Below are 23927 nucleotides of genomic sequence, written 5' to 3' on the forward strand. Positions count from 1 at the left end.
AGGTAAGCACGTTGCCTATCCCAACTACTTCAGTAAGGACATTTCTAAAGCGGTTCAGGAAGGCTGACCCACAGCTGCAGTCTATCAGAACAGTTTAGGGTCAAACTCAACTAAGAGCCCTATTATTTACAGGGACCCAGCACCAAAATTTGTCACTGCCAGGTGATTTTGTGGAGTTTTCCCAAGTACCAGGTCCTGGGCTCAGGAGCTTTTAGGAAAGTTTCAACTCTTGTTTGCAACAACAGAGAACAGCTCATGGAAAGTGACTTGAAAATATGAACTCTAAGAACACAAAGAAACACAGAAGGCAAGTATACAGAATAACAAAGCACTGGAAATTGCAGTACTGGCCAGGGAAAGACAAAAGAAAACAACAGAAAAAGGCCAAAGTGGGAATTAGATCTCCTGCTACATTTCTGGTTGCAGGAGACAATTACTGGTATGTTACTGCTACCTCTGGAGTGTGCAGGATGTAACACAGATCTGAAACAATACAAAATAATTCTGTCCCCAAATCTACAGAAATTCCCCATAACAGATACAAGAAAAAAATGTTAAAGAGGAAGGTGCCAAGAAGTATGGTTTTCTACTAACACAAGAGAAGTTAAAAACCTTCTGAAGTCTTAAAATACACTGCTAGGAAATCAAAGCATCAGTAGAGCTCATCGACTGCCTTTACCTCAGTTTCCTCCACATGCAAATGCTCTCCATAAGCACTTTCCCACTGATTCATGACCGATACTATGTGACTGGATCACACGACTATTTTTCAAACACCAGTGGTGTAAATCCAGGAAACAAAAAGCAGCACACACCGAAAGGCTGCCAGGCTTGACAACACGGAAGCTTAATAGCTTCTGTTGTAAGGAATCAGAGAAGTCTGTGCTAACTTGACATTTGTCTGGGTCCTTTTCCTCCTGGGAAGTTTGATCACCATCAGCTTTACAATGCTCAAAATGAAACAAAAGCTGCATCACCAGTGTGGTCTGCTTTTCACATGTCAGAGGGAAAAACCAGAGCAGTGAACATCCATAGGACGTAACTGCCTCTGAATTAGTCAGCACAGGAAAAAAAAAAAGTCTCCTCCCTACTACCGAAGATGCAAGGAACGAACCACAGAGTTGACTTTCCCATCTTATGCTAAATGATTGACAAGGGAGTAGCTGGAAAGCATGGAAGGGACCTGCCTTTAGGACCTGCCTCACCTCCCATGAGGTCAGCTCTATTATGGCCACGTGAGAACTAAAATTAGTTGAGTAAAAACTACCAGTTGGCTCCTACCTGGAGAGAAGACAGAAGGGGATTTTTTGTGAATTTCGTAACAAGTGAAATACATCAAAAACTTTTTCCTACATTTAAGAAAAACTCCAGGCTTACAGTTTCAGACTGATCATTTGGTACTATTTGGTACTTTTGGTACTATTTGCAGTGGCTTTATGTTGCCTACCATAAAAGATGCCAGTTATGGAGTCTCAGAATAAGCTCTACCCTAAATCCATCTCCTTGGCAAGATCTTTCCATAATTTTTCTGCCTATATGTATAGCACGAGTGTTACGTTTGACAAATGCTCATTAAAAAAAAATAAATATCTTATACCTAAGTAAACTCCAACTCCTTTTCAATCCAGAAAGACAGTCATTTCACTGTTTATGATGAAGGCCCCAAATAACTTTCTCCTACAGAGTCTCTTTGGATTTAAATGTTTTGTTCTGCCATTAGGTACACACACCCCACAGAGATGTGTTCAATATTCTGTCATCCACAGCTGTTCCCCATCCCATGATTTAGGTATCACGTACCTCCTTTGAGCACCAGCACATCCTTAGCTGCTGCAACATCATTCACATCAGAAGCAAGCATGTACAAATTGAGATCCTTCCAGCTTTAAAAGCTATTCTTTAATTTGCATGAATATGTCCCTTTGTACACAACTTTCAGCCAGTTCTTCCCAAACACAGATGAATGTTTCAAGGGGCCCACTGCTTTGAGACAGATTTGTAAAAGCTTCTTGGACAACTTCAACATCAATTGATTGGGCTTTCAACCCTTTAAGTGCTTGTGCGCATCCCATTTCCATTCACAGAACAACATATTAATGTGCATTTGAACACAAATTTTACCTGTTAGACGGTTAGAAGTATACACAAGGTGTATCACTCCACAGAGTAATAAAAGCAATGGCTTTCAGTCCCAGAGCTGCTTAAGCTTACTCCTTCCTCTTCACTTTTTGGTGATGAAAACCTTACCTTCTCTTTACCTCCACCTTTTCACCCCGAAGCACATACACACACTGTGCTATTCCCTAGCAAGAACCAGTGCATGAAATTTTTGCAGTGGGTGGCTTAGCTTGAAGTAATCTTTTCCCATTGTAGACTCACGTCTCTCCAGGGAATTCCAGGCAGAAGTTTCAGTAATTTTAGTATCTGTAAGGAAACATGCAAATCAGACCCTGAGCTTAATATTAGGAGTTGTTGGATTTCAACACAATTTGAGGCCTTGGAACAGAAGCAGCAGCATATTTTAACCAGATACCTTTTCATGTATTCACTGCATGAAGTACCAGTTGCCTGGGGGTTATGAAATAATACTAAAAACTTTATAATCATTCATTGATTTAGTTTTGAGCATAGTATATCATTTGAATCCAATGGGAACATAAAGAGCTATTTGTGAGGTCAACCACAGTACAGACAGAGGCTGACATGATATCGATGGCAAGGTGGAAAGAAATTGCCAAATACAGCAGATCAATACCTCGTTTCACTGTTACAGCCTTCTGCAGACATAAAATATATATCTTTACAGCTACGAAAATAATAATAATGAAAGTGGGAGATAAATGCTTCCCTCAAGGTAAACTATTTGATTAGCTGAGGGCAAAGGTGACAATAGCAGTTACACTGAAGTAACTTTACAGTCTTAAATAAAAGTGGTGGGATGAGCAGCAGATAAAAGGGCAAAATGAAACAGAGCAAGTTCTAGGAGATACAGACGTTATTCTTTTTAGAAAGAATGTAGTATAAGCGTACAAAGGCAAAAAAGTGTATACTAAATAAGGTAGAACAGTTTCTTCCCATAGTAAGCCTCCAGTAACTTCAAAAAAGTTTTGAAACTACAGCTCTATCATTTTATACCCAGAAGACAAAGGTAGGGTTCAATCTGTCCCATCCCTGAAATAGTAAGACATATTCCTAACCATGTTTGGCACTTCACTCCTGAGTGAACAGGATACAGTAACACACTACGGTGCTTTTCAGTCTCAACTAAAAAGGGGGTCACCTGATATTTTGGATGCTCTGAGCCATTAAAGGTTAATTGAATAATCTGAAAAATGGATGAGTTATTAAACACTGCAGAGCCCAATTCTGCTCCAGGTGAAGGCTGTGCAAATTTGACCACCAATTCCCCTAGGCACCAAAGCAAGCTTTACCATTTACAACTGGCCTCTCTTGCTTTCACTAAACTTGTCAGATGAAACTGAACCTTACATGCCGTATAAGAGAAAAGTGTAATTCTTTATTTCTTTTTCCAAATCTGTAAATTGAAGTGACAGTAGGCCCAGTACTGCATCCCCAGCAGGGACGTTCCACTACAGCTTCATTGCACAGATGCTGATTTCCTCCTGGAACTGCTACGCCTATAAGCCAGCTCCAGAATCAGAAGACAACAGGGTCTGATGACCCACACGCACACCACTTAGCTTTCTGAAATTAAGTCACATGCTAACAGCTTGCAAAATAGTATTTCTCTAAATTAAATGAAAATTCCTCTTCAGAAAAAGTGTTCATACAAAACTGAAAACTCAATCCACATAAAGTTTTATTCTCCACAGAACACAGAAAAGATTTCCACAATGCACTTTCCCTGGTGGGTCTGGTGCCCCCTCCTCTTTTTTTTTTTTTAATTTAATTTTCATGAATACAAAAGTTATACAAGTTATACAAATATTTGAACAATCATTAAGTATGTTATAACAACAATCATCAAGGTTTCAGACACTGTATCTCTAGAAAAAGAGCTGCCCTTCCAACCTTTTTCAACTTGATTTTACAAACCCAGTGACAACGCTTACTGAAGTACTTACATGTACAACAATGCTTTTGGAAAGCTTCAAAGATGATCATTTTCTTTGTCTCAGTGTTGCTGTTCAAGAACATACCAGCATAACATGCTCAACCACAGCCTAGCTGCGAACTACGACAACAGAAAACTTTTAAGTTCATCTTATATTTGGCAGCGCCGCTTTCGGCTGGGTAAGCGAACGCCTCCAAACCACTATCATCACACAAGCAGCTCTGCTGTACGCATCTCTCGTCTCTGCTCTTCGGAATTAGAGAAGCGGCTGTTCACTAAGTAAACAAATCAAGCAAACAGCATCTGCTCAGTTCCTACTTTTTATGAGAAAGGGTTGGTAGACAAGGCAGACGAGAAATCAAAACCATCACAATTATCAAAAACAATCTTCGAAAACATCCGCCCTTCCCTTGTAATTACCCATAAATATATCCAATGAATACAAGAAATAGAGGAGGGGTTTGCTTTTCCCAGATTTTTATTTTCACTGCCATGAGTGTATTTCCATTCGGGAACTAAGGCGAGGCTCTGAAAAGCTCAAGAACACCACCCTTTTCCATTTAACACAACCAGCTCCAGAACTGTTTCCAGGCAAGTAGCAGGGAATTTCATCTGCTAACAGAAGTGGATTTGCTTCTCCCCACATCCGGAAAATACAATTAATATTCAGAATAGATAGCCAAGCTTTTTACTATAGGATACCAAAACTTCCCCTGCATGGGATTTTAAGCATTTACTACAGACATATCTGGTGTATTTTCCATTTGCTGGCAGGCAATCAGAGCTCACTCAATCAGAGTGTCTATAAAGTTGCAAAATAAAAATTTAAATCTCACGCTGAGAAGGACTACCCAGAAAAATACTTGTCTCTTCTCAAAAATGTGAAAACACCCTAAGTGAGAGAAGTTGAATCAATTAAGACAAAAATAGAAAGGAGAGTGGTAATTAGCCAAACAAACAACAAACAAAAAACACCCATACTGTTGGTTTTGCCAGAGCAAATACCAACTTGATACTACAATCACCAATTCATAAAATGCATGGACTTGGCTTCTTTAAGCAAATGAAGCAGTTCTGCATCTTGTCCTGCTTCTAGAACCACCAGGAACTCCTCCCACAAGCTGCCAAGCTACCAGTGGCTGGGATGGGGTAGGAGCTGTTTTAAATTAAAATAAGTCTAATGCAAGCTCAGGGTTAATGGAGCTACTTCCTACAGCCATGTCCTATGAGGTACTGCTGTAGCAGCCATTACGCCTGTGCCATACAACCAAGCCAAAAACGCAGGTGTCACTTGGCTAGAGGCCGTACAGGTGACAGACATATGCTTAGAGTCTTACTTAGCATACAAGTCTACAAACAAATATAGGAAAAAATACAAAAAATAATAAAAAAACACAAACCCAGCCCCAGAGTGCGTATTCTAATACGGCAAACCTAAGAACAGCTTCTACGCCACCGCGTTGTAGATGATGAGGAGCCAGGCCAACTGAAGACCTGCAGTCCCTTGCCGTAGGGCTCCTCTGACATTACTCCCATCCGCAGGAGCGTTGCAGCCCTAAGCAATGAAACACCAAATCGTGTTTTCTGTACCCACGCTCCTTGCATCCTTGGCTCCAAGACACTAGAAGACTCTAACACATGAAACATAGATCTGTTCTTATTTACTGCAAAAAACAAGAGACTGAACGTAAAACAAGGTGTTTAATAAATCTGGGGGGTCTGAAGCACCAGTATAATTCAGCGCACCAAGACGGAGACGCGCTTCTTAATTAAGTGGGTGATGTTGTGGTTAAAACAAAAAGACAACCCTGGGCCATAGCTAAGATTAAGCACCCACTCTTCCAAAGGAAGCTCCTACTGTTATCGATATAAAGGCCTTAAATCACAAAAAATAAACCATCTAATAGTCTGTATTCAATAGTAAGTAGAAAGTCGGGACACAGACTGATTTGGATTAACACATTTTCAGTTATAACAAGTAATTTTACAGAGGATTAGTATCTTGATGGTCTGATCAATACCAGGCACTGCTGCTATTACAGATGAAGAGAAAATTACCCCTCCAGTAATAAAGTGTGTATGTCTTGGTTCTCCTTCATTTGCTGAGTCCATTACTGTAATGGTCCCAGCATTAGCAGCTGAGGCAATTTAAGCAGCAGCAGCAACGCGATGAGTTTAAAAGCGGGTAACACTGGCCACTCATTCTTCCTTCTATTTTGTACTGCATATGCAAGGCTTCTAGCTGACCACTTCCAACACACAAATCGTGTGTTATGTTACTATCAACACTATTTCTTAATTATTGTCTCATTAATAACGAGACGGGCCAATAATGTGATTACCACAAAACTTGCTGCTGGCATATTGGCTGCTGATTCTGCTAAAAGCTGCCCGCCATCTACCTACGCAGAAATATGACATGACAACAGGCTTATTTAGCTGCAGCTAAGCTGTTTCATTAACTTTAATTTGCCTAAATACAACTTCTGAAAGAATCTATTTAAGCTGTCAATTAGAAAAATTAATGTTTTTATATCTTAAGAGGCAGAACAATAACAGGAAACAAGAAATTAATGTAATATTTGCACAAACTCTGATGCGACCGAGTTGATATACTTTGTTGCGTGGCCCGGGTAACGTTTCACCATTAATCCTAAAATCTCGTAAGTGCTCTGAGATTACTTGCCTATTTTTCCCCCTCAGCATTAATATGCTGAAGCAACCTATTTCATCTCAAACATACAGTATTTTCCAGCCAGCAAAAATAAGGATGATGCAGGAAACATGACTTTTCATCGAAATCCCAGCCAAACCACTATGTTCCCTTCTACTCCTCGTAAATAAAACACACACAAAGCTTGGAGTTATTTAAAGCTTTATATTGCCTTGCCACTTTGTCTAACGTCTCACAAATATGAAATTGCACATGAATATCTTTGTAAAAGCCCTTGTGAATATTCAGATATGTGCATATTGATGCATTTATTATTTGTATAGCAATAACTTTATTGGATCGGGGTCCCAGCTGCACTGGGAGCTGTACAAATTTAACAGTAATGTCTGCGGAATAAATTCTCTGTAGCTGGTTCTGGCTTCGCAGTAATGTGAATTAGCATAAACAGCTACAAAAGGTAATTGTGAACTGGGCTTAGCAGTCTATTCCACAGCCCCGTCAATGTAATCTTTTTCAAGTAAAAGAAAATAATACTCCAGACTAGCTGAGCATCCCGTCTTTCATATGGCAACGTCAAAGGGTCTTAATAGGCAAATAGTGGCAAGAGGAAGAATATAAATGTACTTGCTACAACTAGGCATCTGTCACACCGAGACTGACTGCAAACACTTTTGATAAATTAAGTCTTGAGAACAGGCGTGTGTTACAGATGAACTAATCAAGACACCAGCCTAATAGCAAAGCAGCTTTTCCTTCCAGTTTAAGAGGAAAAAAATATTCCAAGTAGACTACCAGTTAATAGGCTTACATTTGCTTTTATTTTATGTGGTGCCCAGCAGAAGTAAAAGTTTACTGTAAACTGACTATAACTCAAACCATCAGTCCAAAGAAGAAAAATAATTATGACTTAACTAATTAGAACAGAATTTTAGGTAAACAAAACCAAAACACACACTCATGGGGTGGACAGTTCAGTTAAAATGTCTGCTGTTAATGAGTAACACCTGGTCCAACAGCTCGGTTTTTATGCACAGAATTAGAATTTGCTATGAGGAAGGCTAGAACAGAAGACAGCACGAAACATCTCTAAAGATGTCTTTAAAATTTAAGATTAATTATGTTCTGCAATCCACCTAAGTCTCAGAGGCATATTCCACAGGAAACTAGCATCCCCATCATGGTGTTTAAGACATTTGTGTAATTAACTTCTGGCTATGATTCCCCAGCTTGTTTCAGATTTGCTTCGCAGTAATGAATTTGTGTCCTCCCGCTACAGGAAGGAGCGCTCACAGGCTAACAACACCAGATATTAGCACGGACAGTTTCATTTCTGCTGGACGCTCAATCTCTCTCAATCCAATCGAGTGATTTGCAATGTGGAAATTGCTGTCTAACAGCACGGCGCACTGAGGAAATTCTACCACACATCCTTGGAACAGAAATGTTATTCTTCTACAACAACATAAATCAAAACTTGTTATACGGATAAATGTTTGAGAGAGAGAACAGCTTACCCTACACAAGAAACATACTGCATAATTACAAAGCTAAAGCCCATCACCAGGCTTTGGATCAACAGCGTTTAACTGTACACAAGTATGGCAAAACACAAACTTTTATTCAGGATTTCATTCTCCAGAGCAGAGACATTGCCAGGAGATGCATAATCCAAACCAGCCTCTCCATCCAACCACTTCCCCCTCATTAGTAGGCCTCATAAATCCTACTTTCCAGAAGAGGTCGGGTTAACCTCACTAGTATTTGGTTTGCTATGAAATATTTTGATCCAGACCTAAATGGATCTCCTGGCACAGCTACCACAATAAGGACGCGCTTCCTGCACCGTCTGTGTTTCTGAAGTGTGCTGCATTAGCGAGCAAGGTTTAAACTCAGGGACCGAAGGGTGAGCTAGCTTAGTGCCAGCATCCCAAGGATTACACCTGTAATTAAGTTGCATAAAATAAGGTCAGTTCATATTAGTGTAACATGAGGACGATCTCCTGAAGAGAAAGGGTACACTTATTTTTTGTGTAACGCCTCGTCTTCGTATCACTGCTTTCTTCTTCCGTATCCCTCATTCTCAGACACTCTGCAGGCTCCTTCTGTTGCCCTATCAGTATACTCCAAACCTATGTCAAGTAGTACCCAGCCTCTAAGTACTCACACCTTCATGGTCCTGAAGGATCTCTTTAACTTTCACCCTTCTCAGGTGTGCACCTACAATACCTAAGTAGGTCTACTCTTTTGCTTGGCTTCCCCCCCTGCCTTACACATCAATCCCCTGGTACCTGCTCACACAGCTCATCCTCCACAACCTTGGGCAGGGCAGGTTCAATTCCATCCTCTTACTTCCTACAACCTTGGGCAGGGCAGGTTCAATTCCATCCTCTTACTTCCTACAACCTTAAATACCCATATATATATATATACATATATGGGTGTGTATATATATATATATATATCCCATCTTGCCACTAGCAATTATTCTCTCCTAATGATTCCCAGATACATTTAAGATATATTGTGGTATGAAAGTTGAATTCAGGCCTTGCACAGAGTAAACGTACAGACTTTTTTTTTTTTTTTTTTTTTTTTTTTTAAAAAGTGCCTCTTATCTGCAATGGAATTGCATTGGCTTGGATGGGACAGCTCACACCCACGTGTGCGTTCAGATGACAGCACACAGTGATGCTGCAGGGCTGCTGTCCTTCAGCAAAGAGGAAAAGCTGAAAGAGTGAAGGGAACGTGGTCAGGGTGTCCTTACAGCGCTGCACTGAGCGCTGGCACCACGAGCTGGCCTCACGCTTCTCGTGCCCATCGATACAAACCGCTCTGCCACGCCGCTGACCTGCCCCTGTAGCGGAATAACGCCTTGTAGCAGAATTTGGTTCGCAGCAGCACCAAGAACAGCGGGTGCGGCACGTGAGCGAGCTGCAGTGAGGGGAGGCTCCCCCTGGAGCCCGGCCCCGCTCACCTGCCCCTGCCCCGGGCACTGCGCGGCTCCCAGCGCCCACACGAGGCTGGGAAGCGCCCGGGGCCCTGAGGCGCAGCCCCCACAGCCCCGGCACCCCCCCCACCAACCCGGAGCACCGCCACAGCCCCCAGGCCCTGACCGGGGGCGGCTGCGGGGCCGTGCCCGCCTCCCCCCTGACTGGGGGGCAGCTCGGGAAGGTACCTTCAGCTCCTTCTCCCGCTCCCCCGCTCTCCGCTTCATGGCGCCGCCTCAGCCGCCCGCCCGGCCTCCTCCCGCCCCCCCCCCCCGGCGGACTACAGCTCCCAGCGCCCCCCGCGCTGTAGTCCCGGCCGAACGGCTCCGCGCGGCTCCGCCCCCCGGCCGAACTACAGCTCCCGGCAGGCAACGCGGGGCGGGGGGCGGTGGCGGCCGGAAGGGCCGCGGCTCGGGTAGCAACGGCCGCAGTTGCTAACGGCGGGCGGCGAGGAGGAGGGGGGCGGGCGGGAGCCGTGAGTACGGGGCGGGGGGGCTGCGATCCCCGGGCGCCGCCCGTGGCTGTCTGTCCGTCTGTCCGTTTGTCTGTCCTTAAACAGCCCCGCAGCCCTCCCGTGGGCTGTGTGGGGAAAAATCAAAGCGAGGGGTGGGCTCTGGGGGAGGAGCCCCGCCTGAGCTCCCTGAGGGGAGCGCTCCGAGGCCCCGTTATTTCGGGGTCCTGACAGACTCACAGGGAAACCTGACGGATTTTTCATCCCAGACCTGATGCCCTGGGCTCGTAGCGCCTCCTTTCCACCTCAGAAGCTCTCCGTGTTGCAGGTGACCCCTGAAATCGTGTGTGTGTGTGTGTGAGGTTATGTGAGGTGACAAGCCTGACAGAGCGCAAACGGTTATCTCGAAGGAGTCAACAGAGGAGGAACGTGGGCTGGAAATACTTTGTGATAGGCTAAGATCGGTGGGTGGGCTTCCTTTTTTTTTTTCCTTTTTTTTTTTTTCTGCTGGAGAGGTGGAGTGTGATGCTGTGAGAAAAGCATCGTCGTAGCCACGGCCAAGCCTCATGAACTTCTAAATGCACGTTGAGAGAATTAATTAAAGGTTTTTGTGTTAGTGGCTTCACTAGGAAGTCCCCCTCTTAGCCCTGCTAGGAGAACTTGTGGGAACTGAAGTAATCTCCCCTCAGGTTTGCTATGTGGGAACGATATTGGGAGAGCTTTGGGGAGTTTTGTAAGAATTTGGGCCTAAAGCATCAGCTTTACTACTTCAGGTATCCACGCTCATTACTGTCTGCTCGTGCCTAACGCTGCAGACTTGCATGCGGTTTTTTACAGCAGTTTGTCAGATACAAGTGACAACAGCACCAGCCTTGTAGCTCATGCAGTGTATAAGAAAGTTACTGTTTCTGTAATTCCTAGTACTACACCTAAAATTTTTACTTAGGCCCAACTTTAAATTCTCATAGGTTAAACCCAGAGATATGGAGGAAATTTTTCTATTTGTGTGTGAAGTTATTTGGCACTGTGTTGGTGCTGGGAACAAGAAGTGCTGAAGTGACGTCAAGGTAACCAGTCTTGCAAATAAGCTGGTTTAAGTTGTTGAGGTTCAGCGTGGCACGTGGATCTGTCCATTTACAGATATATATTTTTTTAAATCTTTCTTGCTTTCTTATGCTTCATTTTAGGGAACACCAGACTTTTAAGTATCATCACTTCTGTAGCTATGTTGCTGTATATTTTTCTCAGATTTAATCACTTGGGAAGTGCTTTACCAGAAATAATTTGGAACTCTGTGGAGAAATCTCTAATGCTTTTGAAAATAAGGCTGGAGCCATTGGCTGCAAGGAAAATAACTTTTAAGTGTTTGTGATTGAGGCTGAGTTAATATTAAAGAACTGTAACGTGTAACAGGTGATTTGCTGTTTGAAGTATCCTCAGAGAAAAAACATAAAGGGTGGTTGTTAGCAATTATTAGGTACATAGGTTCTTCTGATGTTACTAATGAAACAAATGTCAAAGTGGAATTATGTTTTGCCTCCCTAAAACCAGGATGCAGGTTGGTACTATGTCTGTCTAAAATCACTCTTTTTCACTAAGACAGTTATAATATTTGTGCTTTAAAGGTTCGTTGAAAACTACCCTTTCACTAATCCTTTTCCTTCTTTTTGGACAAAGTCATGAGGAGACTTGTTGGCGATAGAAGACTTTATTGGCAGAAGAAAGGCAGTTTTGGTTGTGACAGAATTAACAGATACTTCCTGGAATGTCTGTGGATTAGACTGTGTCACTTCTGTAATGCGGGTATTTAATAGCGTCGCTGCTGTACACGGTCATTTCCCCAAATCCAGACATTTCTGTATTTATTACAGATTTTACTTCAGCTAAAGAAAGTGTAACAGGAGGAGGAGGAGAAAAAAAATACTGTCCAAAGAACTTGTTTAATGCTATTCCAGCCTTAGTTGACTTTATGGCCAACATACAATTTTCTGCACTGGTAAAGGAGAAGCAGTAGTTGTTAACAAGTATCTTCATATATTACACTGAAACTTATGTGCTGCTTTCTCACATTAATACTTTCCTAATCTCTCTTTGTTGTGTAGCTAAGCTTTCTATTGCCTCAAGAAAGAAATGAGTTCAGATTTATGAGAATTGCTCATAGGAGAGTCTCTGTCTTAGAAAGTAATTTCTCATATGACCATGATTGAAAGAAGACTAAGAGAATAGTAGGTAATGCTGGAATGACTTCGTAACCCCCAGCACCTCTGTTTCGAAGAGCACCATTCAAAGTGTGGAAGGTGGCATTACAATCTACCAGTTGATGCCTTAAGCCTTGACCTGTCTTAAAACAAGCAAACGATCAAAGAAAGAAAAAAAAAAAAAGACACTCAGGTTCCTCTCCCACACGTGCTTAGAAATATGGGCTTAGCCCAAAGATTGCTGAAAACAATGGAACTAGGAAGTTAAAAAAAAAAGCTAATTCTACAAACGTTTAATAAAATAGGAGTTATTACAATAGAAAGGAAGCCATATTTTGTGCACAGATTAAATCTGACATCATGTTAAACTTGAAAGTTTAGATAGTCCCCAGAGCCAAGCAATTGAGAAAGGAGCATTTACAGTAATGTACAAGTCTATCATTTCAGTGAATCTGTCATTACTTTTATACGATGTAATTGTAGTTCATTCTAGTCTCACAGTTTAAGTTACAGATGGAGAGGAATTTTATATGAATTTTGTTATCCACAGATAAGCCATGTCTGTTCCAGCTGATGAAACGGTGGGGGACCTGCCTGTGAGAGACGTGGGTCTAACTCTAGTTGGAATCGGAGGATTACATGGTTTGTACCAGCTGCTATTTATTACAGTTACAGACTTTGATCAGTGGCTTCTTTAGGTTCTTTCTAAAAATGTTTCTGACATTCACACTCACAAAATTAAGTTCAAATAACATTGCAAATCTGGATTAAATTCTGAAAGGTAAAAGATACTATGACCCATTCTGAGTTCACATTACTTGTTATGAGAGGGGCAATGCTGCAAGATGCTAAAAACGGCAAATCTCATTCAGCTATAACCTTAATCCTTCCAGGAGGAAAAAAAATAAAAAAAAATAAATAATAATAAAAGAAAATTTGATTGAGGACAAGGCCAGACCCACTTAACAAAATGGGAACCAAAAATAGGAAGCCATTCTGACATGCTAGTAACTTGCTTTTAGAATAGAATTACTAATTTCGGTCTTGTATCTGAGTGAATTTACAGAATTCTGAGTTAATCTTTTCAAGTTTCAAGAGTATGTTTACTGTGAAACAGATTAGAAACTATCCTTGTGTGTCATCTTATTTTTTCAGTATGTTTGACTTTGTTCTTTGCTAAACTATTTTCTGTTTGTTGTCAGCTAGGTAATCAGTTTGCAGTATCATTTGATTTACTTTTTTTTAATCTGTAAGAGGTAGGAAGAAGGAAGTGAATAATATGCCAATAAATCTGAAAAAAAAGTAGCAAACACATACAAACATCACATTACATGAGAACTTTCAATATTCAGTATTGCAAAATGAGAGACTGGATTACATGGTGTTGGATATACTGAAGGTAACTTATTCTTGGTTTGGGTAGAATCAACTACACAGAATGTTAAAGCTCGACAAGCTATATCACGAATCAGTCGACAAGAGCTGGAAGACAAATTTTTTCGCTTACGTGATGAGAACATCTTACTTAAGCAGCATGCAAACAAGCAAGAGGAGAAGATTAAAAGGTATGGGTTTTAACAGTTTTATTTTGTTTTTACTTTTGCTTAGAGTAACACTTTTGCTTCTTCAAACGTTAATTATCATCAAATAAAAAAGTGCTGATTTCTCTCAGACTACTTTTTAAAGTGGTCTGAAAGCCTTGGTATATCCTACATTCCCTTCTGCCCAACTGAAGCTTCTTGTATTACATTCTACGATGCATCATTGTTCTGTGAAGCTATTTTCAACTAAGAAATGGAGAATTCTGTTGGTACAAATAAAACACCTGGAAACAACGTCACTATACCAACTTAACAGATCATATAATCATGCCTGAGGTTTGAAGAGGGTTTAGGCAAAAGAGAAGAGTTGTTGCAGTGATTGGAGCAGTTTACATTTTAAACAATTATTGAATAAAAGACAAGGTGGACATAAAACAATGGTGAAGGATGATAAAATTTTGGAGGATAAGAGAGGTTACTGTCAGAAGAAAAATTAAATAGGTCTCAAGGATTTCAAGGTAAATTTAGAAACAAAAAAAAAAAAGAAAAAGTAGATGTTGCTATGTATTGTTTGCATTATTTCAGCAGTGTTAATCTGTGTTACAATATACAGCAATAGTATTAGGTCTAAAGTTTTGGCTATGTTGATTATATAATTTTCAACTGAACATGTAATTAAAGAAATCTGGAAATCAGTGTCACTGTTTTCTTAATATAGTTAGTTTCATTCCATTAGGAATGTGAGCATTAAACATGAATACCAAAACATCTCTTTCAACTGATTTTACTAATTTTTTGTTGTTGTTACAACTGTTTTTTTTTTGTTTGTTTGTTTTTGTGTGTGTGTTTATATCTTCACATAGACTTTGGACAAGTAACTTAGAAGCATCAGCATCTTCTCTCTTCATTTACCTTTTTCTTAGCAAGGTTGCTTAATCCTGTTCATGAACAAAATATTCACAGAGAAGGTACTATGTGGGCTACTACCACCATGTCATTAGAAATGAAGAGACACACGTTCTAGGTTGTTTTGGGGAAAGATGAGAACTGAGATGCACTCTCAAATGAGATGTATACTGTTCAGTTCCAAATGGAGAAATTACTTGTATAGGAAAATATGGAACAGAAGACATCATTTCTTAATTTTTATTTCTGTTTAGCACCCGTGAACAAGGAAGAACTGTACATTATGATCGGAAAGCTATCCATATATCACAGTTAGCTACCAATTACATGCCACAGTATATAATTTTTTATGCTGCCTGAATCATAATATCAATACATTGGCCAAAATTATAAGATAACATTTTTTTTTCTTTTTCAGCTATAGCAAAAATTACTTAGTGCAATTCATTTTTGTTTTGATTTCTGATTGTCTCTGTGGTGCGTGGGATATTTTGATGATGGGCAGTGTTTAGAGCTCCATCTGGAGAAGTACATCTCTGCCACTTTGAAGCTGGTAGCTTGGGTTCATAACTATGCTGAGTATAAAAAAACGATAGGTATTCTGGGAGAAGAAGAAGAGGCTGTGGAAGCCTAATTATACATCTGAGCTTTCATTCTAGAATCAAAATGGCCTATACAGAAATATTCTACTCTTTTAATCCTTCTCTGTCCTCCCAGACATTGACAAACATAGAGCCTTTATCATCTTGTTAACTTCAAAATACATTTACAAACATGGTCAGCTCTCCTTTCTACAGGGTAATAGATACCTTTCCTGAAGAAGCCCCAGGTAGCATCAGGTGCACAGTATCGGTGTACCCAAACATATACAAGGAACTTTAGGGTTATTAGCTCCAATTCAGTGCTGAGCTGTCAATCCCAGTCTGGGTTCAGCAGAACTCTTCATGGTATTACCGTATTCCAGGAGGGCTAATTCGTCCAGAAGTACTCTGATTCTGTGTTCACATTGTGCTATATCTATGCTGATTAAACTTCACTGAATAAACTAACCAATTTCCAAAAGGGTATCTGAAGATACTGCCTCATGAGATAGGATTATTTCACACCTTTCTAAAGTTAAAAAGGTTCTTCGCTGTTGATTCAGTAGTCAGTGAGTCAGGATCAAAATGACCAGCATAATTTCCATCTTTTCTGTTAGGCTACTATTAAATACCAGATGGTGGACCAAAGGAATTGTTGCTCATTCCAAATGGCATTTCCAGTGTTTCTGTTAAATGACGTACCAAATGCCCTTGTTATCCACTTATGTAAAATTACACAGAACATCCAAATTGGAATATATGAATTAATATTTTAAGGCACAGAAAATACAAAACTCTCAATAGAGCATTTGTTTAGATTGCCAGAGAAAATATCTTAGCTCCTTAAGCTGCATTTCTTTCCCAGCATCCCTCATGCCAAAAACCCTTGTAACTAGAAGTTTGGAATGAATTTGCAGTAGAAATACATTTTAAAAAAAAAAAAAAAAAAAAAAAAAAAAAACACAACCAAACAAGAAAACTGCTTACAGGCAAGTAATGTTCTGTGACATCCTAAAGTTATTACAGATTTTTTTGTTTCACTTTTGTTCTTTTAAGTAGAAGCTTCTGTCCACAAGTATACAAAAATAAAACAAGCCTCTTTAAACAAATGAAGTGTGTCCTTATTTTCAATTTTCTTTCTGGGCCTGCAAAAATAGATTCCCTGTAAACTAGATACAGGTCGAAGATGTGCGACCAATTTTGTAAAGTCTTGAACTTGTCTTTCTCATCAAAGCCACCTTTTCTTTCTTTATATGCCAAGTTTTTTCCATTCACTGCTGGGTATGTTTTCTGTTCTTGTATATTACATCACCTCCATGTGCCCTCTCTGCCTTTTGTTCTAGCTTAGCAATGTTTATCAAAACTAAAGGAAATCAAAGGTACAATTCTTGAGATGCCAAAAGCAAAATTTGTATCCTTTTAAAGATAGATGAAAACCATACCCTCTGTATCTAATTTTATTCTTCAGCTAACTGTTCCTTCTCTGAAACACATTGGTAATACTTACCAAGTATAAAATTGAGTGCAGTAATATGAACTATTAAGTCTTTTTCCTGAGTACCTTCTTAAATATCTCCACCTCTACATTTTAACAGTTTTAGAACTGAAATGTATATTTAAATCCTAAAATGCTGTAACTGATACATCATTGGAATGTTGTATATTATTAGCATTCTTTCAATAACTGGATGTTTTGTGGAATTGTAGCTTTTATTGTTTGGCCCACCACATCCAAAATCTGTAACTTTACTTAACAGCCTGCAGAAGTTCCTATATAAGGTCATGCATTAAAAATTACATTTAAGGAGCATATGGAGTAAATATGTGTCCTCCCTTTACTAACCTTAAATGATAAGCCTTAGGAAACTGTTATTTGTCAGTGCTATAAAGCAGATTGCTGCACAGTGGTTTCAATTATCTTCAAAGAGTTCTTCACAGGCAGTAATAGTTATATCAAAACCTGAAATTTATTATTCAGGTTCTATGCTGAAGTCTTCACAGTGATTATGTTCCTTTCAACAGAATGCTTTTTATGCTGACTTTTCACATTCTTTTTCATCTTTTTTTATTATTTTCCCCAGAATGGCCACCAAGTTAATACGGCTTGTTAATGATAAAAAAAAGTCTGAGCAGGTTGGTGGCGGCCCCAAGCGGCTGGGTCAGGCTGTGGAGCTGGAAGAAATGATTGAGCGCTTGCAAGAGAGAGTTCGTGAGCTTGAGAAACAAAACGAGAGTCTCCGTGGCAAGCTCATTTCAACCAAACAGCAATTCCAGATCCAAGGCCACAGGCCTAATTCATATAACCATGTTCAATCTCGTATTAACACGGGACTCAAAAAAGTGAATGATGCTGCTGGCATGCTGGAGCACCCAAAAAAAGGTATATTCATATGTATTAATGATAGTATTTTATACATGTAACACCAATTATCGCTGCATGGGCTTTTCTGAACATCAGTGGGCAATAGTATCTGTAGGCATCATTGTCCCCCCTTTTTCATGTATTTGTAGCAGTTATGATAGTGTTCTTGTGCTTTAAGTCCTTATTTCGAGAATCCACAACAGTAGGGGTAAAACAAATACAAATTTGAAAATAAAGAGTTATCAAACTAGTTTACAAATAGTTAACTTTGTGGGACTTTTCCAGTATGATTTCTCTGAATCTTAAAGGCTTATAAAAGTATTATATGGAAAAGTTTAGCATTATCATGTTATAACAAAGTTTTACATCTGTAGTTTGTTTGCACGTGATTTTCCTTTTTAATTCCAAGGTTTGTTCTAGTCTGTTGATACATGTGTGCACAACACTTTTTGAAAAATCTATTATGTGTGGATTTCTGAAGGCAAATTGCACAATGCAGCCATCATTAATGATGCCTTTTGCTGTCAAGACTTACTGCTTAAGGCAGCATCGTTCTCAATCCTTTATTTCTGATAACTATGTTTGGAAATTGCACTTTAAAATCTTTCTATTTTCATAAGAACATTTGTAGAAGAAGTTGGACTTGGGTTTAAAAAAAAAAAAAAAAAAGGCAGCTATGTTGGCCTGGATTCAAAACATTCAGTCAGCAGAACTGTCTCCTGAACTTCTACAAGCAATGGATTAGGCTGATGGCCATTTATGTTGCATTTTTCTCCAACTACCCTTCCTAATGGCCTTTATTTGGGTTATTTTGATTATTCAGGTAGCCAAAATCAGAAACAATAAATATGTTTTTCGACAGTTAATGAAAAGCAATGAGCTCTAGCACTTCGATCCTCAAATTTAAATATAATTGAAAGTTTTGACATTCTAAATATACCTGTATTTTTACATTTCATATGACAAATTAAGCATTTTTATTCCCTAAGATTTTTTTTTTTCCTTAAACAGTGCAAAGATAAAGTGGAAATAAAATAAATTTATTCAGGCCCAGTGTTAACAGGGAAAGACAGGCAGGATTGAGGATTGCAGAACAAATGTTGATGTGGCATGCTGTAAGGATTTGTCTTGGCATAAGAACAGATCCAGATCAAAGATGTCCTGTGCAAAACTAGGATTCAGGCCATACTGATTCAGCCGGTGGTTCTCAAACTAGGGAGAACATGAAGGGAGGAAAGAAAGAAGATAAGATGTTCACAGACCAATGAGCTGAGATAGTAACTTTTAGAAACTTTACAGAAATTCTAGTGTATCTCTCTTAGTTCTAGGACATTGCCCAGTCTAGAAGGGATTCTGATGTGCTGGAGCACTGACACATAATTTGAATATGCTGTTTCTTGAACATCCTTTTCTAAGGTGAAGACTATTATTAAAAATCTAGTAACCAATGCCTATTGGACACAGAACTTGGGCATGGTAGTTTTGTCTTCCAGAAGCTCAGAGAATATTTTCTGTAGTATTCATAACATACTACTAGTGTTGTACCTTGAACGTAAGTGACTCAATTATGGGGCCTGAAGGATGGCAGCTTTGATGTTGTATTTGAAATTTAATGCCTAGTTTGTTTCCCCCTCAACACTTCATTAATTTCTTTGTGCTGAGGAAAAAGGAGGAGGAGAAAGAGATTTGGGGAAACCATTGATTTTGTTGCTGAACTAACAGTTCATCCTTACGCAATTTTGCACTGTTTTTCACAAGCAACTTAGTATGTCTTTGAAGAATGTAAGGAAATTATTTGCATTGTTGTTAAAAATGGTTCTGTAGTTGCTTCTCTAGGTAAATGACGTTCTTATTGTGATTTTGTAAAGAAAGTGCAATCGGAAAAAAAGTGATTACAAGTCCGTGTTCCTTTTTTATATTGTTGTAATTGTTCTTTGAAGATACCACCTCACTTCTGTCTTTTAAAAGAAAATCTCCTAAGTATTTCAAGACCCATTTTAACGCCTCACTTTAACAGTGCTTACTGTATTACCTGTAGTTCAAATTTTACAGCAGCTGTGGTTGTAGATACTCTGATCTCTATGTGAATTTCATGTAAAATGCTTTTTATGGCATCTGTATAGGGTGTTTGTATTATATAGGGATTGTTTCCTGTAAAATGCTTTTCATTGTTGCAAAAACTTATTTCCCTTTTCTTTCTTTTCAGGAATGAGATTTCAGGATTTAAAAGTGAGATCACCTCACCTTTTTCTCCCAAGAAATGGCCAGACTCTGCTTGAGGATGCGAGGGCTGAAATACGAAATCTGTATGATATTTGTTTCTAAATTTCTGTTAATATAATTGTTAGAACTTGTGGTTTTCGTGAAGAAAAAATGTATTTCTTCAGAAGTTAAGACTTCTGAACTAACTTAAGTACTTAAGACTTAGACTGAACTAACTTAAGTACTTAAGACTTCTGATCTAACTTAAGTACTAAAGAAGGTTCTTGGTTGTCATTCTCCCTCACTGTCCTGACATTCTAATCCCTAAAGCCCGTGGAAGCAAAATTTCATTGATAGAATGGAATTTACTAGTGTTTAAATTGTGCTGGTATTAGCATTGTCTCTGAATTTAACCCCTGTTGAACAGCTAAAATTTACTTTTTAAGTAATTTATACTTGTATATTGCTAATGAAAAAATCTTTAGTAACTTTACAGAGATGGGCACAGAAGTGGCTCTTTCTCCTATACATGTCTCTAAGACCAGGTAAAAAAGAGCTATCAATTAAGACTTGCAGGAATCTAGGTGTTCACAATAATTATTCTCTCACTGTGGTAAGACTCATCAAAACATTGTGTTATAATGCAGAAAACATTCAAACAGCATATTTTTGGAGATTTCAGTTTATGCATGGAAAAAATAACCACAGTTACTTTAACGTTAGAGTGGAACACCCAAGTACAAGAGCACATACGTGGCCAAAAACTCTACAAGATACTTTTACATCTACGATAGGTACATGAGATAATGAAGAACTGTAGCTTATGCTTAAAAAGCTTCAGAGCGGAAAAAGTTATACATTATTTGATTATTCTTATTACAAAAAATGCTATTAGAGAAGATAGCCGAGATTAACTCATCAAGAAAATCAAAATTGCTAAGTTGTGGCCTGATAAAAATATTCAGCCCCTGTTGGCTCTAATTTTCTGTCCTTTTTTAATTGCATTTAATGGATAAATTCACTGGCACATCATCTGAATTGTTTTCTGTCACCTAACTCAGAATAAAAGCTTGTTTTCACTGCTTAATCCATTGTAGATCTCACATGCTTTTGATAGCTAGTAATGATGCTTTCATTTCCAGAAAACATTTGGTACCTTTTGATTAGGAGGAACATGCATTTAATGTAGAGTATGATAAACCATCAATGATGTTTTAAACTAGGTTCTGCTAAATGTATGAAAACATTTAGTCCCACATATACTGTTATTTATTTATTATATATTTCCCACATATACTGTTATTTATTTATTATATATTTAAGAGCACTAAGTTATTGTTTGTGTTGTGTTTGCTAATGTTTGAATCATTTACCTATTTATAGGATTATTCACACGTTTTCATATGATTGACTCTATTTTCATTGTAAGTTGAACTCTTAAAGCTCTATTGTGAGGCATGTCTTTAAGAAATACAACTTTTTGCCATACACTTAACTCGAGAGATTTTTGCTCTCTCAAGTATTTATTTATTTTTTTTTCTTTTATAAATGCTTATCTGGTTTTGGAACATAAGATACTTGTATTTACAGGGAAATTGTGATTGGTTCCCAAAAGAAACACATTGAGGAGCTAGAATATGCCAGAGAGATGCTTGGGAGTCAGCTAAGAAAGAAAGAAAAGGAGATTGAAGAATCTATCCTACAGCTGAAGGAGCAAGAAACAGCAAGCCAAAGGTATTATGAAAAATGAAAATCTCCATGGTTGGAGCATTAGAAGAACTATATCAGAATGTTTACAGACAGCTGTGACGTTTATTCCTCTAAGAATACATGCTGTATTTTTTCTTTGATGAAAGTTATGTTTTACCAAATGACCGTGGTTAATTCTAATAATAATATTATGATAATGCATTTTTTTTGTTTGTTTTGTTGTTGTTGTTTTTTAAAGCAAATAGATGAATCAGTTCGTAATTACCATTTTAGAAAATTAATTTTCAGTTATAGTTGAAGTTAAATTCATTAAATTCATCTACCAGTTCTTCAATGCAAGTCTCAGAAAATTTTAAATGTAGTGCCGTAGTGGATATTCTTTAATATTCCTTGATAATTTGGAGTCTGTAACAGTAGAAAAATAAGAGCCCTGTAAAGATAGATTAGCACATATTTAAAGGAATATAGTATAGCTGTGCAGTGAAACAAACCCATGTGAACATTTTTGTGAAATCTTTCACGGAAGAGTATCCGTTAGTTTAATCTCTTTTTCTTTCTTCTTTAACTTTCACAAAAATTTATGCAGAATTATGTGACTTGACCTGTTTTTCCCCTCTTTTTACTGTTTCAATTTTGACTTTTTGTGTTAAGGATCTAATAGGGCCCAGTCCCGTGTTCCTTCCTCATTAGATGTCAATGAAAGTTTTACTTGGATGGGAAATGCATGGTTAGTTTTGGCTTTCTAGGGAGAGACTTATTATGTGTGAGCATTCTTTTGTGCATCTGTGGTGCTACATAAATAATACATCTTAATGTTGCTATTAAATTATTCATAAAGTTGTAAGTCTCTACTGTTCTGACTTCCCTTTATAACATATAGTTTAAATAGGTTAAAGAAGTTATCATAAAAAATTCCTCAGTCTGTGTCAACAATTTATTTGGAAAATACATATTTTTAAAATTTCATTGTTTGGAAATAATCTGATAAAATTTTGGAAGAACTAATATGTTTCATTTTCTGTAGATAAACACTGTTCTTTAAGTACAGTAGCCAGAAATGCCTTAAGTTCTAAATTGCAAGTCACTGTCATATTGCTGGGAATTTTTAAGGTCTTTTAAAGGAAAGGTCCACTTCAAAATTCAGCTAAAAAAATCTTCATATACAGTTAGTTTGTGTAAAGTAATGCAGATCCTTATTTTTTATCAAATTACTTGTGTGCAATCCATGATACTTGACCTAAATAACTATCTGTGATTACATTTGAAATCTGGAAGTACTTCCTCTGTAGTCTGTTTCTTGATTGAAACCTGATAACACATACGTTAATTATTTAAGAGTTACTGTATCTGGCTGAAGAGTCAAGGAAATAAGTTGAAAAATGTCCACTAGCGAATATCCAGAATAATCTGCGTTCCGCAAGTTCACTGCTAGAATAGTTCATGGAAGACTGTTAATCCCCGTGTTTTTTGTTATATTTTTTATGCTGAATGAACGACAGCCATAACTTGGATGCTTTTCTCTTTAAGCTTAATTGTAATCATAAGTACTTAGGATTATCTTTAGGAGATTTTTTGAGCAACCTTTTCTAGTGGAAGGTGTCCCTGCCAATGGCAGGGGGGTTGAAATTAGATGAGCTTTAAGGTCCCTTCCAACCCAAACCATTCTATGATTCTATTTTCACTATCTATATTTCTTGAAAATTTTATGTTAAGTCTGAAGTAGTTGATTGACTAGACAAATGCATTTATATATTCTTGGTAGTTATTATTTCTAATATTCTTTGCATCAGCATAGAAGATATTATCAATATTGGAATACTGCTATGTGAACACTGGAAATGTGGATGACTGATAAGGTCATCTTATTTTTCCTTTGTAGCCTATGACTTCAAATTTTTGTACAGTTGGCAGTTTTTCCTTGTGTTTTCCTTTGTATGTATGTTACTCCCCAAAGACAGTTAATCTGTTGTATTTATTTAGGAACTGTGAGGTGCCAAAAGGACATACATGTACTACGTGAAGATTGGTGGAAGTGTATTTATGTCACTTTCAAACTTCAGGAAAACATACTTTATTCCACTACATTATTATGGAATTGTTGTGATTTAAATAACTGAAGGAGTTTCCAAGCAGTGAAGCAGCCACAGTTAATATTCATTGATCTATCAGTGGTGAGGGAAGGAGGTACTAGTTATTCTGAGTCCCATAAGCACAAGAAATCCAGTAATACTGTAAAGCTA

General features: G+C 38.3%; 2 protein-coding genes across 16 annotated transcripts in view; one reads left to right on the forward strand and one right to left on the reverse strand.

Annotated features, from left to right (window-relative positions):
* The window catches only part of FTO (FTO alpha-ketoglutarate dependent dioxygenase), a 243140-nt gene extending 233130 nt beyond the window's left edge, over positions 1-10010 (reverse strand). For all 4 annotated transcript variants that reach the window (XM_027467172.3, XM_027467171.3, XM_072043739.1 and 1 more), the window contains exon 1: positions 9925-10010. In XM_027467172.3, the coding sequence (XP_027322973.1) occupies positions 9925-9963 (39 nt within the window). In that variant the 5' untranslated portion in view covers positions 9964-10010. The remainder of the gene's footprint in view (positions 1-9924) is intronic.
* Positions 10011-10118: 108 nt separating this feature from the next.
* Positions 10119-23927, forward strand: part of RPGRIP1L (RPGRIP1 like) — a 74974-nt gene continuing 61165 nt past the window's right edge. For 9 of the 12 annotated variants that reach the window (XM_038185312.2, XM_072043748.1, XM_072043749.1 and 6 more), the window contains exons 1-6: positions 10218-10515; positions 12936-13027; positions 13809-13950; positions 17495-17793; positions 19982-20081; positions 21568-21711. In XM_038185312.2, the coding sequence (XP_038041240.1) occupies positions 12943-13027; positions 13809-13950; positions 17495-17793; positions 19982-20081; positions 21568-21711 (770 nt within the window). In that variant the 5' untranslated portion in view covers positions 10218-10515; positions 12936-12942. The other 3 variants (XM_072043746.1, XM_072043747.1, XM_038185318.2) reach the window with 3 other exon arrangements.

The sequence above is a fragment of the Anas platyrhynchos genome, chromosome 12 (assembly GCF_047663525.1).
Source record: "Anas platyrhynchos isolate ZD024472 breed Pekin duck chromosome 12, IASCAAS_PekinDuck_T2T, whole genome shotgun sequence".
Classification (NCBI taxonomy): domain Eukaryota; kingdom Metazoa; phylum Chordata; class Aves; order Anseriformes; family Anatidae; genus Anas; species Anas platyrhynchos.